The sequence below is a fragment of the Strix uralensis genome, chromosome 1, assembly GCF_047716275.1.
Source record: "Strix uralensis isolate ZFMK-TIS-50842 chromosome 1, bStrUra1, whole genome shotgun sequence".
Taxonomy (NCBI): Eukaryota; Metazoa; Chordata; class Aves; order Strigiformes; family Strigidae; genus Strix; species Strix uralensis.
This window is the reverse complement of record NC_133972.1, coordinates 50,106,240-50,122,065: the sequence shown is the minus strand read 5'-3', so window position 1 is coordinate 50,122,065 and position 15,826 is coordinate 50,106,240. Positions and strand designations below refer to the sequence as shown.

Sequence of the window (15,826 nt, the reverse complement as noted above, 5' to 3'; positions counted from 1 at the left end):
AGAAAACGAAATATTCAATTATCTCTGTGGTGGTTTGACCCTGGCTAAATGCCAGGTACCCACCAACTCGCTCTATCACTTCCCTCCCCCCCCCTTCCCCTTTTTTTCTCAACAGGGCAAAGAGGGGAAAGAAAATAAGATAGGAAAAAAGAAAACCCAACCCTTGTGGGTAGAACAAAAGCAGTTTTAATATAAGCAAAGCGAAACAAAGGTCCGTGCATGGAAGCAAAAAAAAAGAAAACAGATTTATTCTCTACTTCCCATTAGCAGGCTATGTTGGGCCTTCTCAGGAAGCAGGGCTCCGATACGCGTAGTGGTTGCCTTGGAGGACCAAGGGTGACCCCACCCCCTTCCTCCTTTTTCCCAGCTTTATACTGAGCAGACGTCATATGGTATAGAATATCCCTTTGGTCAGTTCGGGTCAGCTGTCCTGGTTGTGTCCCCTCCCAAGATCTTGCCCACCCTGTCCCACTGGGGGGGAAACGTTGGAAAGAGCCTTGGTGCTGTGTAAGCACTACTCAGCAGTAGCCACAACACCAGGGTGCTATCAACACCCTGCCAGCTCCCAACATAAAACACAGCACCATGAGGGCTGCTATAGGGGAAAACCAATTCTGGCTCAGCCAGACCCAGTACAATCTCTCATGAGGGACATCTCTGTATTGGAAAAAGCAGAGGGTGCTCTGAGTAAAATAGTGTTCCATAATGTGATTAAAGATTATGTCATTGAATATAAACACACAGATCCTGTTGCAAAGCAAATGGAAGTCTGTGGCAGGAAGAGCAGGGAACGTTTATAGACAATCAGGATTCAAGGAGTGTATTCCATGAAGCAGAGATAAAATAGGGAGAAAAATTCCTCAATATATGTTATGAGAAACAAAGAAATAATAACCAGCCAAGATTTGATGAAATTATCATTTCCAGGCACATGTACCTTTGCTCTGTGGTTTCTAATCCAAAGTCACAAGGAGATTGACTTCTGAAGAATGACTACTCCCTGTTTTCTGAAAATTAGATACCTTCAAGATACCATATAGCACCTAAAATTATAGTAGCTCAGACTAATGGTTGATTTTGAAAACCCTGACCAGCTCATTATCCACACAGATCTTTTTTTTTTACTCTTTCTTTCTTTATGCTATCTATGCTAATATGGAAATAGTCTTTATAGTCACTATTCTTTTACTAAGTTACTGCAATGAAAAAGTCTTTGAAACAATTTTTGTTCTGCTGTGGTTTAATTATAAACACTCATCTGAGATGGTTTGTATTAGAAGATGTCAGTGATAATGTTCATTTCCTCCCACCTTGAACAAAGAGGGTGATCTATATAGTTCTGGGCCTTTGGGACACTCTCCTTCTCAGCTTGGTGCCTGAACCTACACCCATCATACTTTTTTGGTATGATATTGCATATCAGTGTTAGACAAGGCCTAATTCTGCTATTGTTTGGAGGTTAGTGGAAATTGTTTTGCTCTGAAGGAAATTTATTATTGGGTCTGTCATGCATACATATGTTGTGAGATATGAAACTGCAATATGGAAAAGAGTGAAGAAATCCTACCCACCAGACAGAAGAGTGAATCAGCAAGATTTAAATAAATGTTTTATACATTTCAGGACCTAAATGAGAAAGCACTGAACTGCTTTTCTTTTCATGAATAAAATCTAGATTCATACAAGCATCAACATATAATTTAATTACAGAATATTAAAAATTTCCCTGGTGTTAAAAGGGGAACTGACAAGTTTAAGGGAAAAAAACCCTGAGGATCACTATTCTGAGACTGTGTATGGCCCAGGAAGACTCTGAATTACAATTGGCTGGTGATGGGGAATGTACTGGGGGAAACCAGTATGTGTAGTTCCCCTTTTTTTATACTCTTTCCAGGCATCCATAACTGCTAGAGACAGGTTATATTGCTAGCTGAACCTTTTCCATACTTACTATGGTTGACCTGAAGTTCTGAGTATATCTACTCTAATTTTTGTGACTGAAATATAATTTCCTTTGTCCCAGCATTTCTTTGCAATATCAGGTCTTCTATAATGTTAGGAAAGATGATCTATAGGGATGGAGCTGGCTGTCTCTCATGACTGTCTTATGATGGCTCAAAGAAAGTGAAGATTCAATTTCTGGAGAATATTAGGTTTTAGGTTAGTGATAAGCCTTTTTGTGGATTTTTAAAAACAACTTTAAAGTACTAGGTAGCTTGGGCTTGAATGTAGAACCAAATGCAGTCTTGTAATTCACAGATTCTTATTTCCTTCTTCTATTTGTTTCTTCAAGACAAGTGAAAGCTTGTTCAATGTAAAGATTATTTAAAACCTTTACAACAGGTCTAGTTTGCATTTTGCCACGGAGCAAAGGGAAGAATTGGATGAGTTACAACATGTCAAAGCAAAATTTTCACTTATGTGAAAACCATCAACAACCACTGAAAATTTTACTGTATTTCAATACCTAAATGGTAGGCTGTGCGGTGAAGTCAAAAGCTATGACAACATTAAAAAAAAACCCAAACTCACAGCAGTCTGGGAAATAACATTAATTTTTGCGCAATTCCACCATGGTCAGATGACACAGTGTTAGAGACAACATGTCCTGTCTGTGCTGAGTGTTTTACATTATTTGAGTTGCCCTTTTATCTCCAATGATATTTTCTACTGCAGACAAATCTTTCAGGTGAAACTGAAGCTGAAGTAGGGTGTGGGGGGAAATTTGTAACACAGACAGTCCTTTCTTATGTGTGAAGTTGATAGACTAAAAAGACGGGTTTTTTAAAATGTTTTGTAAAGAAAGGAATCGATGAAAAAAGAAGACAGAAGTAGAAAAGACTTTAAAAGAAAATGATGAAGGATGATAAAAAGTAGTTCACAAAACAGAAGAAGTAAAATACTTCAGATAGCACTGAGCAGCTGCAAAAAATAAACTAAAAGCAAGCAGACTAAAAAAATGAAAAAATATGGAATGATAAGGAGAGGTAGAGTAGAAGAGAAGACACAGAAGCACAATGGGATTTATTTTCTTTGAATTGTTAATTATTTCACTAAGCAACGTTAATACTGAACTGGTGATAAACACTGAAAGCATGGCTGATGCTGGAAAAACATATACTGGTGTCTCAAACACTGTAGAGCCTAGGGTGTTACATGATGTCTGCACTCCTGTTTATAACCAAGATGCAGCCCAAATATTCATCTTAAAGTGTCAACATTATTCTTTTTGAATAAAACAAAATATAAAGCAATTACTTAAAACAGTACTATTTAGAAGTATAAGGTCACAAAGAGCTGTTGCTAAAGAGGGTCTAGCAGGTAACTTCACTGTGTGAAAGGGCTGGAGCAGCAGTCCGTCCTGACTTTGTAGTGAGAATTACCTTCTTCCAGCAGAAGATCTCCACAAACATAAATGTTTTGCTTGGATGATCTCTGGATGAGATCACAAAATATATTTACTATTTGTTTCTTGAGAATACTCTCCCAATACATAAAAGTGCTATGTAACTACTACCTCGCTATTTAAATTATACAGACTTTGTCCATCTGGTTTATTTCTCCAGTAATGAGTGAGTGATGAAACACAGAATTCTGATTTACAGAAGTAGAATAAAGTTTGGATGTTAGGTATCTTTGGGTTAATGCTAGGATTTAAATTAAGTAGAAGCAGAAATTTTAAGAATTTTTGTGATGCTTCCTATTTCAGCTGAACTGGAAAATACTATGAGAAAGATATTAGTGAATACAGAATCTGATTAAACTGTTTGGTATTCTTGGACCATCTGAAACTAGAAATGGAAACGGTTTTTAACTTTTATTTTTAAAAATTAAGATATTAAATAAAAATACTTTTTTTAAAAATCAGGGTATTAAAAGTTTAAAGAAGATGGTTAGAATTGAGTAACAACTAAATTATTTGGTCCCTAAGATGCACTAATTTCTGTAATATAAGATCTTTACACACCTTTATCAGCAGAAAATAATGAACCTTGAACAGTGGTAAGAATACATGTCATTTAGCAGTTAATTCTGAACTAAGCTAGATCCCACGCCACTGACAGCTGGCACTGCAGTTGTCTATGCATCAGCATCAGCTAGAAGTTGCTTCTGCAGTACGCCAGGGACTAGCTTGACCACACTTTGTTTAAATGTTCAAAAATATTCTTGGATCTGTAGAAACTCTCATGGCTAATGAGGGCTGACTACTTAAAAACAAATAAAACCCACAGCTGAATTATAGCTGCTGGTAATGCTTTATTGCTTAGAGCTCCCAACCAGCTAAATTGTGATTGCTTCTATTTAGAACATGCTGCCTCAGGAAACCCAAAGTAATTAAAGACAAGCTACAAAATAATAATACAGAGAGAGGAAAAAGATCTGCAGCAGCAAAGCTATCTTCTGAAGGGAGAACATTACACAAAACCTGTACTGCAGGTAATACACTTTTCTTTGAGCTGGGTCTTTGAATAGACATGATGAGCAAAAATCAAAGCAGGACTGACAGTGGAGTAGATAAACTTTCCCACTGTTTCTGTTAAAGGAAAATATTTTTGCACAAATATCTACAGGGCAGTGATTTTGTACAATTGAAAGGCAATATTTTCAAATTTTATCATCTGAATTTTTAAGTGGTTACTCAGCAACAATTATTAGTGAAAAATAGCACCTCCTAAGTAGCTGTTCTTTGTGAGAAACAGTACTAAAAAGTCAAAGAGAGGTTCTTCCTCCTAAACTGTTGTGTTTTAGTTTGTTGGGGTTTTTTTTTTTGTTTGTTATACAGATTTTGTGTAGTTCTCTTGTCTCTTCACAAGCACAGATTTGGCCTACCTGACCAGCAAGGATTATTAGCATAAGACTCTTCTCAGGGCAGTACAAAACCATGAAAAAACAGGAAGTCAGTACACTCTTAAGTAACAGCATCTAGATGTAATTTTTTTGGCTGGAGAGGAGATTATATATCAACTCACAAACTCATTAGAAGATTGCCTTCTATTAGACATTTCTAATTTTTTTTTTTTTAATTTAGAAATACACACCTGGGACAATAGCAAGAGTGACTGTAAAACTGGAGAAGGAGGACAGATGATAGAAGAAAGTGGCCAAATCATCAGGATGCACGTACAACTGTAGAGTGGTGGTGGAGGCAAAAAGTCTGTCGGGAATATAAAAAAAGGATGCCTGAGATTGGATGTCAAATTAAGTGAGGAACAAGAGATGGATTAGTAGAATTTGGAACTGTGGAAGCATCAGGATTGAGGAGGATGGATCCAGGATAGCACATTTAATGTAAGCTAAAGGTTATGAATAAAGGTATATAAAAAACCAGTGGTAAAGATAGAAAATAGTGGTAGGGAGACTTTGTACTCTAATTCCAAATAATGGATTTAAATTGAGATGACCTACAGCAGAACATGGAAGAGGGATGCAATGTGACAGGAATTAAAAAACGTGAAAAAGACCTCCTGCAACTAAGGTTTGCCAACTGATGTTTTTCCAATAACAACTAAATTATAAATAATTTTCCAGTAATAACTAAAATTTTGTCTATATCCAGAAAGAACTGGCTAATTTATAGGAGAAAAATCAGCTGAGAGCTATGAGAAAGCATGACCTTCAGAGATTCAGAAAGTCTCTGACCCAAATTAATATAGATTGGGAAAGACTGGAGGAGGGTGGAATTTATTATGTTCTTCTTTTATTCTGATACATTTCCTTGGGTATCCATTATTTGCCATACCAGAAGACTTGCCTAGGCTGCTTTTAGTGTAATATAATTTATGCCACTCTTGCAAAAGCATAAAGAATAGACTTATAAAGAACAGTGTTTTGCAAAGAATTCATGTACAGATCATTCTTATACCTCTAGAAATTACTATTAAAAATAAATAGAAATTGCCTGAAGCATACAAGTGAATACAAAGACAAGTATCCTGCATTTAAGTTAAACATGTCAACAGTCCAAGGAAAAGTCTGTTTCTTTTCAGATGAAATAATAATGATATAATACTGAATAGAGCAAGGAAACTACTATTCCCATCTTGTAAGTATTGCAGCTTCTAAGAACTAATTGCAGGCTGATTACCAGTTTACCATAGAAAGGAATAAGTTGACTCCTGAAGATGCCTGCCTCTTTTGCAGCTGGGCAAAGAGCCTAGCTGACTAAGACTGCCTAATTTGTTTTTAGGTGGATTCATATAGATAAGGTATGAGTTTGTAGCTTATCCAACAAACCATAAGTAACCAATATAACTCTTAAAAATTTTTCTTAAGGCTTTCTTTATGGTATACCATATTTGTAAGACAGAGACAGTGTGATACAAGTTAGATACTTTGAAGTATTCTACAAGTGGAAAATATCTGGAGAAAAATGAGGTGACTAGAAAACGTTGCTCCATAAAAATTACATTATTTCTGTGGTTATGATTACTTCAGGATACCCAAATGTACACTTTCCATAGAAGATTTTTTCCTTTCTCTGAATTCATGCTTGTTCATAATAAATTACTGAAGTATAAGTTCCATTAGAATTAAAAATTAATTTATATACATTCTTGGAATATAAACCTAGGTTTTCCAGTTAATTACAGGTACTTAAAATATGTAATTTGAAAAATTCTCTTCCTATTATGCTATATTATGCATGAAACTGTGTAAGTAATTCTTAAGGTATGGTTAACAAAGGTGATTAACATAATATGGGTAGAACAAGCACTTTGTTTATGTACACAGTCTGCAGCTCATTGAAGAACATTCCAAAATAGTATTTGCCTGAGCCTATTGGTGGTATTATTCAGAGAAAATAAACAAAACTTTTGTTCAGCTTGAGACTGAGCAAATGCTACCTGTGTGAACATATTATTTAGCTTTAAGCCTTAATCAGCAGGTGGTCAATTCTCCAAGGAGATGCTTAGTTGTCACAATAAAAAAACCCAGCTTTTTCTTGAACAGCCTGACAACTAATTCATATGCAGGCTGTCGTATCTGAACAATAAGAGCTGTATAAATAGAAAGAAATGTTATTCAAGAACATTTTTATAACATTCATATTGGCATTCATTTAAGCATAATCATTCCTTTTTGTTCCTTATGAATGAAGGTCTACACAAAAGATTTTCTGTTTCTTTGACTTTCTTCCCATCTTGACTCTTCAAAATAAGGAATGTCCAATATTTCTATCAAAATCTGTATTTACACATATACTTATTTGTTTCTTCTGATTCTGTATCATACGTTATATTTTGTTTTCAGAGTAAACCACTACCCTTCTCACAGAATAAACACGGCATTGTAAGGAATTAGAATTTACTTTTTTTTTTTTTTTTTTTTTTGACAGTTCAAGTCACTTTTAGCTTGTGTAGCCGAAGTCAGATTGTACATTTTCAAAGAGCCTAGAAGCGAGGTAAATTTTTTATACTGCTGAGATTTTATGAAGAGAGCAAAGATAAAAGAACTAATCATTTTCTTTTTTAAATAACTGTGAACAACTTTGATAGTCATAAATGTGTTCCATCCCAAATTAAGGCCTTCTCTGACTATTTTCATACAGGAGAAAACCAATACAGTTGAGTGATGGTAGATCCCTCTCAAGTGTTTTTCATGAAAACACTAACAGGCCCTCAATGACAGTAATATTCTGAGTTGCTATAATTACTCATATGTTCAACTGCTAGTTATAACACAAAACTGTCTTCTACAAACCATGGGCAAATACCTTTATTCAGATACTGCACTCAGCCAACAAATAGATAGGATACCTCTGATAGCTATAATTGCTCCTTTCCTTTAGGGAAAAACGAGCTACTCAAAAATTTGCCATAAGGGTCATATATAAAAAATTTGATCTTTCTTTCCTTTATACATTTTTCTTCCCCTTGAAAAACACATTCTGTTGTGCCCATTTCTTTTCTACATTTTTTGAATGAAGTAAAAGCATAGCAGTATTGCAATAATTTCAAAAGAAAAAATTCCAGAGTTTGTAACTGTGATATACATTGAAATATGAAATCCCACAATTTTCCTCTGCTCTCTGAAAAGAAAACATGTTTTTTGTATATATTTGTGAAACAACATACCTCCATTAATGCATTCTGGGGTGAAAGAAATATCATCAAGAGCAAATTCTGTGGGTTCACTCCACCCCACTTCAGCTTCAAAGGCAACTCTGAAAGGGCTGTTACTGGAGAGGACTACGTTTGCATACATCCATTTGTTTTCTTCATTTCTACTAGAAGACCACATAAGAATATCCATTCCTTGTTCTTCAGCTGTGTATACCTGTTGACAATGAAACCCAAGAGATGTAACTGAATCAGCATTAAGCAACAGAGTGCAGCTAACTAAAGTAATGTACCCAAGACCAGTAGCACAGCTACCTCCCTGGGTAGTACTGACCCTCTTAGATACAGTTTAAACCCACACATTACTGGTCATGATCAAATGTTACAGAATACTTTCGCTAATGTTAGTTCAGCTGCAAATAAAAAGCTGTTATGAAAACAAAATAAAATAAATTAATACAATCACTAACTGTAAAACCTACAGGCAGTCTTGACCTGACATATCCACACCTTGGTGGATAAGGGAAGAACAACTGACATCATCTACCTGGGCTTGTGCAAAGCATTTGACACTGTCCAGCACAACATCCTTGTCTCTAAGTTGGATTTGATGGATGGATCACTCAGTGGATAAGGAATTGGTTGGATGGTCACACTCAGAGTTGCAGATAACGGCTCGATGTCCAAGTGGAGACCAGTGACGAGTGGAGTTCCTCAGGTGTCAGTATTGGGACCGGCGCTGTTTAATATCTTTGTTGGTGACATGGACAGTGGGATTGAGTACACCCTCAGCAAGTCTGCCGATGACACCAAGCTGTGTGGTGTGGTCAACACGCTGGAGGGAAGGGATGTCATCCAGAGGGACCTGGACAGGCTTGAGAGGTGGGCCCATGTGAACCTCATGAAGTTCAACAAGGTCAAGTGCAAGGTCCTGCACATGGATCAAGGCAATCCCAAGCACAAATACAGGCTGGGTAAAGAGTGGATTGAGCGCAGCCCTGCAGAGAAGTACCTGGGGGTATTAGCAGATGGAAAACTGACTACGAGCCAGCAATGTGCGCTTGCAGCCCAGAAAGCCAACCATATCCCGGGCTGCATCAAGAAAAGGGTGGCCAGCAGGTCAAGGGAGGTGATCCTCCCCCTCTACTCCACTCTCGTGAGACCCCACCTGTAGTACTGTATCCAGCTCTGGGGCCCCCAACATAAGAAGGACATGGACCTGCTCGAGCGGGTCCAGAGGAGGGCCACAAAGATGATCAGGGGGCTGGAGCACCTCCCCTGTGAGCACAGGATGAGAGTTGGCGTTGTTCAACTTAGAGAAGAGAAGGCTCAGGGGAGACTTCATAGTAGCCTTCCAGTACCTAAAGGGGGCTTACAGGAAGGATGAGGAGGACTCTTTGTCAGGGAGCGTAGTGGTAGGATGAGGGGTAATGGTTTTCAATTGACAGAGGGTAGATTTAGGCTAGATATTAGGAAGAAATTCTTCCCTGTGAGGGTGGTGAGACACTGGAACAGGTTGCCCAGAGAAGCTGTGGCTGCCCCCTCCCTGGAAGTGTTCAAGGCCAGGTTGGATGGGGCTTTGAGCAACCTGATGTAGTGGAAGGTGTCCCTGCCCATGGCAGGGGGGTTGGAACTAGATGATCTTTAAGGTCCCTTCTGACCCAAACCATTCTATGATTTTATGATTCTATATAGAAGCTAATGAGTAAAAACCTAACCCCAAATTCATCTAAACATTGAAGAAAAGTCTGAGCAGGATCCTGAGCCAGAAGAATCTAGAACTTTCATCTCCAAAAGGTGACTTCCTTATAGTTGATAGACTAGGTGAAGATTTTAGAGATATAAATAAAAGGCTTAGCATCTAGGGATTTAAGTCTGTTGCCTGGTACAAGCAATTTATAACACAATGTGTCAGTCAGTCATGGTAAATTAGCTCAAGCATATTTAGCAAAATCATAAATAAAAAATAAGTAAAATCATCAAATAGTGAAAGCAATAAGAATGTCAATGAATGAATTCACAATTAACTAACAACTGATGACTTAACATCAAGCACAGGAAATTCTGGAGATTACACATGTAGGTGCTCTTCCCACTTAGGTGTCCAAAACCAGGTCAGAAATAATAAAAGAAGTGCAGTAATTAAAGTAAGCATATTCTAGACATTCCAGATGATACCTATTCCTTTAAGGGACTGAATATTTTAATAATTATCCTCTCTTCATCACTTTCAATAACAACTTCCTCTTGAGCTTTTAGACTAACTTTCCAGTGATCTATGAGCTCATGTTCTCACTTGAGTGTTCTAGTTTAATGATGAAACACAAAACCTGAGACCCAAGAAAGTTTTAAAATTAAACCCATAATAATGATCTGTATAACTGCATACATTTGACTCTTCCAGCCAACCTGGTGGGACAAATAAGCTAACAACCCAAATGACACCATGAACCACATGCTTTATAGAAATTAGTGTATTGATTAAAATATCTCAGATGCCTGAACGCTCTTGCAATTATTTCATTTTTGGAGGAGAGGAGTGTCAAGAAGACTGCCATACAATAATCTAAATCAGGACCTAATTTTGTCAAGCCTTTTGTTTGGTTACAGGACAGTGTAACAGCAATATCTTGCCACTGTCTTCTTAAAAGCATGCATCTTGCAGGGTTAAAAGGACAGGAGTTGAGAAGAAATTGCTGATTCAACCCATCAAAAAGTGAAAAACAGTGTGCTCACATTATCAAGCTCTAAGGCCCTCATAGATTGAAACCCTAAATTAGAATAACTATGTGTGAGGTTAGGACTATGTTACAACACCTGTATGTGTCACTGGAACCATTCAATATATTATCAGGTATTAAATACAACAGTCTTACCAGTCTAGAATTTTACAGTGTTAGCGTGGTTTTAACTATTACTGCAGTTGTATTTTCTACTTTTTGAAGATTAATATTGGGATGATGCTTTCAATGTATCTCATTGTAAAGTCTCACAGCTGCACAGATAACCATTGGGGAAGGAGGAAGTATCAAAAACTTTTGAAGACAATACTAGAGTCTCTTTTAACAGGACAGTTAAAGACTAGCCCATTGTTTAAAATCAGAAGGTTTTTCTATTCATTTTTGTCAGCGTGGTAAGAGAAGTTTTTCATAGTAAAAATTTCAAAGCATGCTGCCTGTTTGAACAATTTTCTCTACAGAGAAATTACATCATGTCCATACTGAGCCTGGTCTTGGAGCATGGTATCATTCTGTGTACATGAAACCCTGCATCATAAGCTCAGTACAGACAATAAATCCATCATGAAACCTGCTGTATGTATACTGGCCAATGGGTCTGGGGTGGCAGCAAGTCAAACTGGATGTAAAGTGCAATATTTTAATGATATCAGCTTCTGTTCTTATAGATGTAAGGTAATTTTATATGCCTTGACTTTCTTTTCTTTGAAGTTTAACTCATATTTACCATAGAGTATGGACATGCAGTTATGTAATTACTATGGATTAGTCAATATGTTGTGTTAATTTGTATGGTTGTGTCCTCAGTTAGGTTTGACTAAAGTTTAAACCTGGGTGTATGGTTTCTCATAACAAGCACATAGGTAACCTGTGGAGAATGATAGAATTTAGTATATATATCTAAACTGGTACATAGGAAATCTCAGGTGAGCTCTCAGCTCTGCTCCATTTCTCATGTACACTCCCGGGGAAATCATTCAATCCCACTTTCTGCCAAAGTACTCCTGAATACTTTTAATTCACTTCTCCAAGACTTTATCTATCCATAACTACACCAGGAAAGGGTCTGTATTATTATACATCTTCAAAAATTTTTAGCTAAGATTTCTAAAAGAATAATACTTAATTTAAAATATATGCTAAACCAAATGACATTACAATGGAGTTCAAAAAAACGGGAAGCCCAAGGAGTCTGTTTCTTTAGCTGGGGATACAGATCTTATTCTGTCAGAGATTGTGCCCACAGAAAGTGAAGAATGAATTATAAAATGTAATATTGTATTCTTAAGTGAGATTACCCATGTCACTAAGAGTTTGAAGCATCTTCTGGGTTAGGAAGTAGATTTAGCATATACAAGATTTTTGCTGTACTGTGTAAACATATACGGCACATGAAAGGTAGAGCAAATTGTCCTGGATATAAACTCCGTAGAGCCCTGGAGAGGTACAGCTGTGTGGTGTTTAGTGCCTCCAGAGACTACAACACCTCCCTAAACAGCATCCTATGAATTGTGTACAAGCTAGCCTGGTAGTGGAAACAAGTTAACATGTGAAAGAAGAAAAATCTAGCAAGATGAATCCAACTATATGGCATGTAATGAAAAAAAACCACCCTGTAGCAAAATCCCATTGAACAACTCTGTATCTATCAGTCTGGGGAGACTCAGGTTCAGCTAATACCGATCTTGTTGTGGGCTAAATCCTATCATTTTAATTTAAATGTAACAAGCATGAATTGTAATAAATAGTCATTATATCTGTCCATTCTGTGCTGATGCTGTTTCTAGATCACACACACAGTTGAAGTCACAAAGAATAAGAACCAACAGAAACAGATCTATCGCTTCGTTCACTGCAGAGTGAAAAGTTCAGGAGTGAAGATACCCAATACACACTTCATGGTAATTCTAAGAAGAATTTAGCATGATAATCTGCATGAGACGAATGCGTGAGTGAAGCTTTTATACTTGCTTCTTGGTCTTTCTCCAAGGTGCCTTTGCTTGTTGGTTCATTTGTAGTCCATATGTGAACAGCATTCTTTGGAAAATCCCATTTCCCTGCCTTAAAATCATGACTCAGTTCTAATTTTTCACAGCATGTTCTCTGTGTTAGAAACTTCTGAATTCTTTTTTCAACTTCTATTTCATTTTGGGAATGGGGAAAGTGCATGTAATTTTGAAGGTCATGAAATATAAACTGCTATTTTCTACTTAGTCATCAGCAGTTACAACCCATGTGGCTATCCTCTACCCTTATGCTGACTTTTCAAGATAACATATCTTCCTGATCATGCCTGACTCTAGCAGTTGGCATGCTGGAACATACTATGTTCCACCTGAACTGACTAATAACCAAGAAACCGAAGCAGATCTAAAGGATGCATAATAAGAGGTGTATTCTCCCATCATTCCCATCATCTAGCCTTTAATCACCAGCCAAGGAAGCAGAAAAATCTTGTGAAAGACAACCTGTATTTTCACTTCGTTAGGCACCAGGGACTTGTATCAGCTGAGGAAACTTCCCACTGACTCTAGTGAATAATGATACTGTTTTCTGCTCTACATCCTTAAGATCATGTCTTTGAACTCCTCACATTCCTTGGCAGTCATCATTGCACATCTTCCTTGGACTGAAGTTACACCAGAGGCAGACTGAAATTGTTTCTCTAAAGCCCACAAATTAGCTCAGCAAAACTGTATCACAATTCACTGTCACAATAGAGAAGCACTTTAAGAAGTTATCTACCTCTTTTCTCTTTATTTCTTTAAGCATGAATTTGAAGTAATAAAAAATTCAGTCATTTTTAGTAAAATTGACCTGTCCTATACCAAAATTTACTATACCTCAGTTCTGTAGCATCAACAAATACCAAGACAGAAAACTGATATATTAGAGTTTTGCTATTGCATCAGGAATTAATTCTGGTTTTGATTCTCAACTGTATGACAAACTCCTGAAGTAAATAGACGGGGGCAGAATGCTGAATGTTTTCTGTCTCTCTGACAGATGACCAATAGAATCCCAATTGGAATGAAACAGATGTGAAAATCACCTCCATTTCTTGCTCAAAATTATCTCCTGCTTCATTAAATGCAACTAAATAGTCTTAAAAATATAAAGAGAAATGCACTTTTAAAATATACATTTACAGCATAATGCAGTAAAAATTGTTTATATTAAGAGCTATCCTTGTTCAGAGCGTATTAATTGATATATTAGACTAGTGTTTAGTGCTGAATAACTCACCTCTCAAAGGCTGTTACCATATTATTCTTAGGAAAACTAATGGGTTTGTACTTAATCATTACAAAGCAACTTTTTTCTCCTGTTGGCTAATAGTTGACTGATGTCCTGAAGCATCAGTATTCAGATGTCTCTTAAATAGCATCCATTCTGTGTTAATGCAAGAGTTGATGTAAACATTGTGTCCTTTTTAAAGGTAATAATAGTAGCATATGCTTTTGGTTTCCCTATGAATAAATTTATGACAATAGAATTGTGCAATTGAAATGTACATTGTGAATACAGAATAGAAGCAGTTTTAGTTCATTTTTCTCTATTCTCAGTGATTAATTCCTTTTCTGGGTAATAATAGTATTATTCTCATAATCACGTTATTTTGTGTAGTTCTACCACATTTGCTTCCTATACCAACACATCCTTCATTTTTATCTTTCTTTTTTACAGAGTCTCTGTATGTTTTAATCACACATCTCAGTATGATATATATCTGCAGTCCTTTTTTTTTTAATTTAGACTTGACCAGATAGCTGTATTTTAGATAACACCTGTAACATCAGTTTTTGTACTGATGTTGTCTTGTTCTAACACATTAGTCAGACTTCCTGTTACAGTTTGACTTTTTTCACCACCAGTGCAACCTGAACAAAATCTTCACTGAGCTGTTGCTTTTGAAGTTTTGCACTGTTGCTTTTGTTGTTTTTTTTTGTTCTTTTAGCTTTTTTTTTTCCCACTTAAATGGTTACTGTTCGTTGTTTTCAGTTGATGCTGAAATACATTATTAGTTTGATAGAAAAAAGCAACACTAAGAGTAAAGTTGGTCTGTGATAGGGTGATAATTCCTTGCTAAATAGTACTTCAGTCTATTATGAATATTGTTATATGTGACTACATAAAGAGTACATGTTACAAAGCCATAAACAGGGAATCTTATTTGTACGTGGGAGTAAGAATTCTTTATGGATCTCTTTATGAAACTGAAGGTAATGAGAGTTAATTACACTAGTCTATTTGGAATGCAAAAAAAAAAATATTAAAAAGCAGACTCTGTTTGGCTGTCTGCCTACCAACTCACACACAGGCCACACACATCTGCTTATTCACTAATGTTAAATGTTCTGTGATGCTTGAAAAACTTCAGAAGCTCCTTCAGAAAATCTTGCCTGCACTCTTGCATGTTTTAATATCCAGGATACTTAAGTTTAAACAAATAGATAATCATAGATCATTTCACAGTATTTCAGTTACCAACAGATCCAAGAAGCAATTTCTATTTGTTTTTTACTTCAATTTAATCTGGAACTGGCCTCAACTTTTGCTTACTCTTTGTTTTTCTTAATCTTACTGTTCAAACTTTGTGTATGTGGAAGGATAAATAATGTAAACTGGAAAGAATGGACTTGAAGATATGGCAGAGTATTTAAAAAGCTATATTCAGATAATAAAATTACAAGATTGCAATATAAACACTTCTTAAAAATTCATCTTAAATAACTGAAGTATCTTTTGGAAGAATACATTTTGAGCATTTTTATTCACTGAATAGAAAGAAATGTTAAAATAATGTAATCTGAAAACCATTTAAAATCAGTTTGAAAAGCAGAAGTATCAGTTGCTTATACTAACTTCACAACATACAGATTTTTTTCTCTGTTTTTATTAAGTTTATAGCCATATTCAGAGTATCCATGAACTAGGTGCTAGAGATAAAATTGAGATGCAAACCCCATCCTGAAAAAAATTACTTAACAAAAGATAGACAAAAGATGGAATGAAAGGTAACATTAT

The 15,826-nt window shown here is 36.2% G+C and overlaps 1 protein-coding gene across 1 annotated transcript in view; it reads right to left on the bottom strand.

Annotated features, from left to right (window-relative positions):
* Window positions 1-15,826, bottom strand: part of MALRD1 (MAM and LDL receptor class A domain containing 1) — a 288,915-nt gene that overhangs the window by 67,073 nt on the left and 206,016 nt on the right. The window contains exon 32 of the mRNA XM_074876823.1: window positions 8,076-8,277. Within this exon, the coding sequence (XP_074732924.1) occupies window positions 8,076-8,277 (202 nt within the window). The remainder of the gene's footprint in view (window positions 1-8,075; window positions 8,278-15,826) is intronic.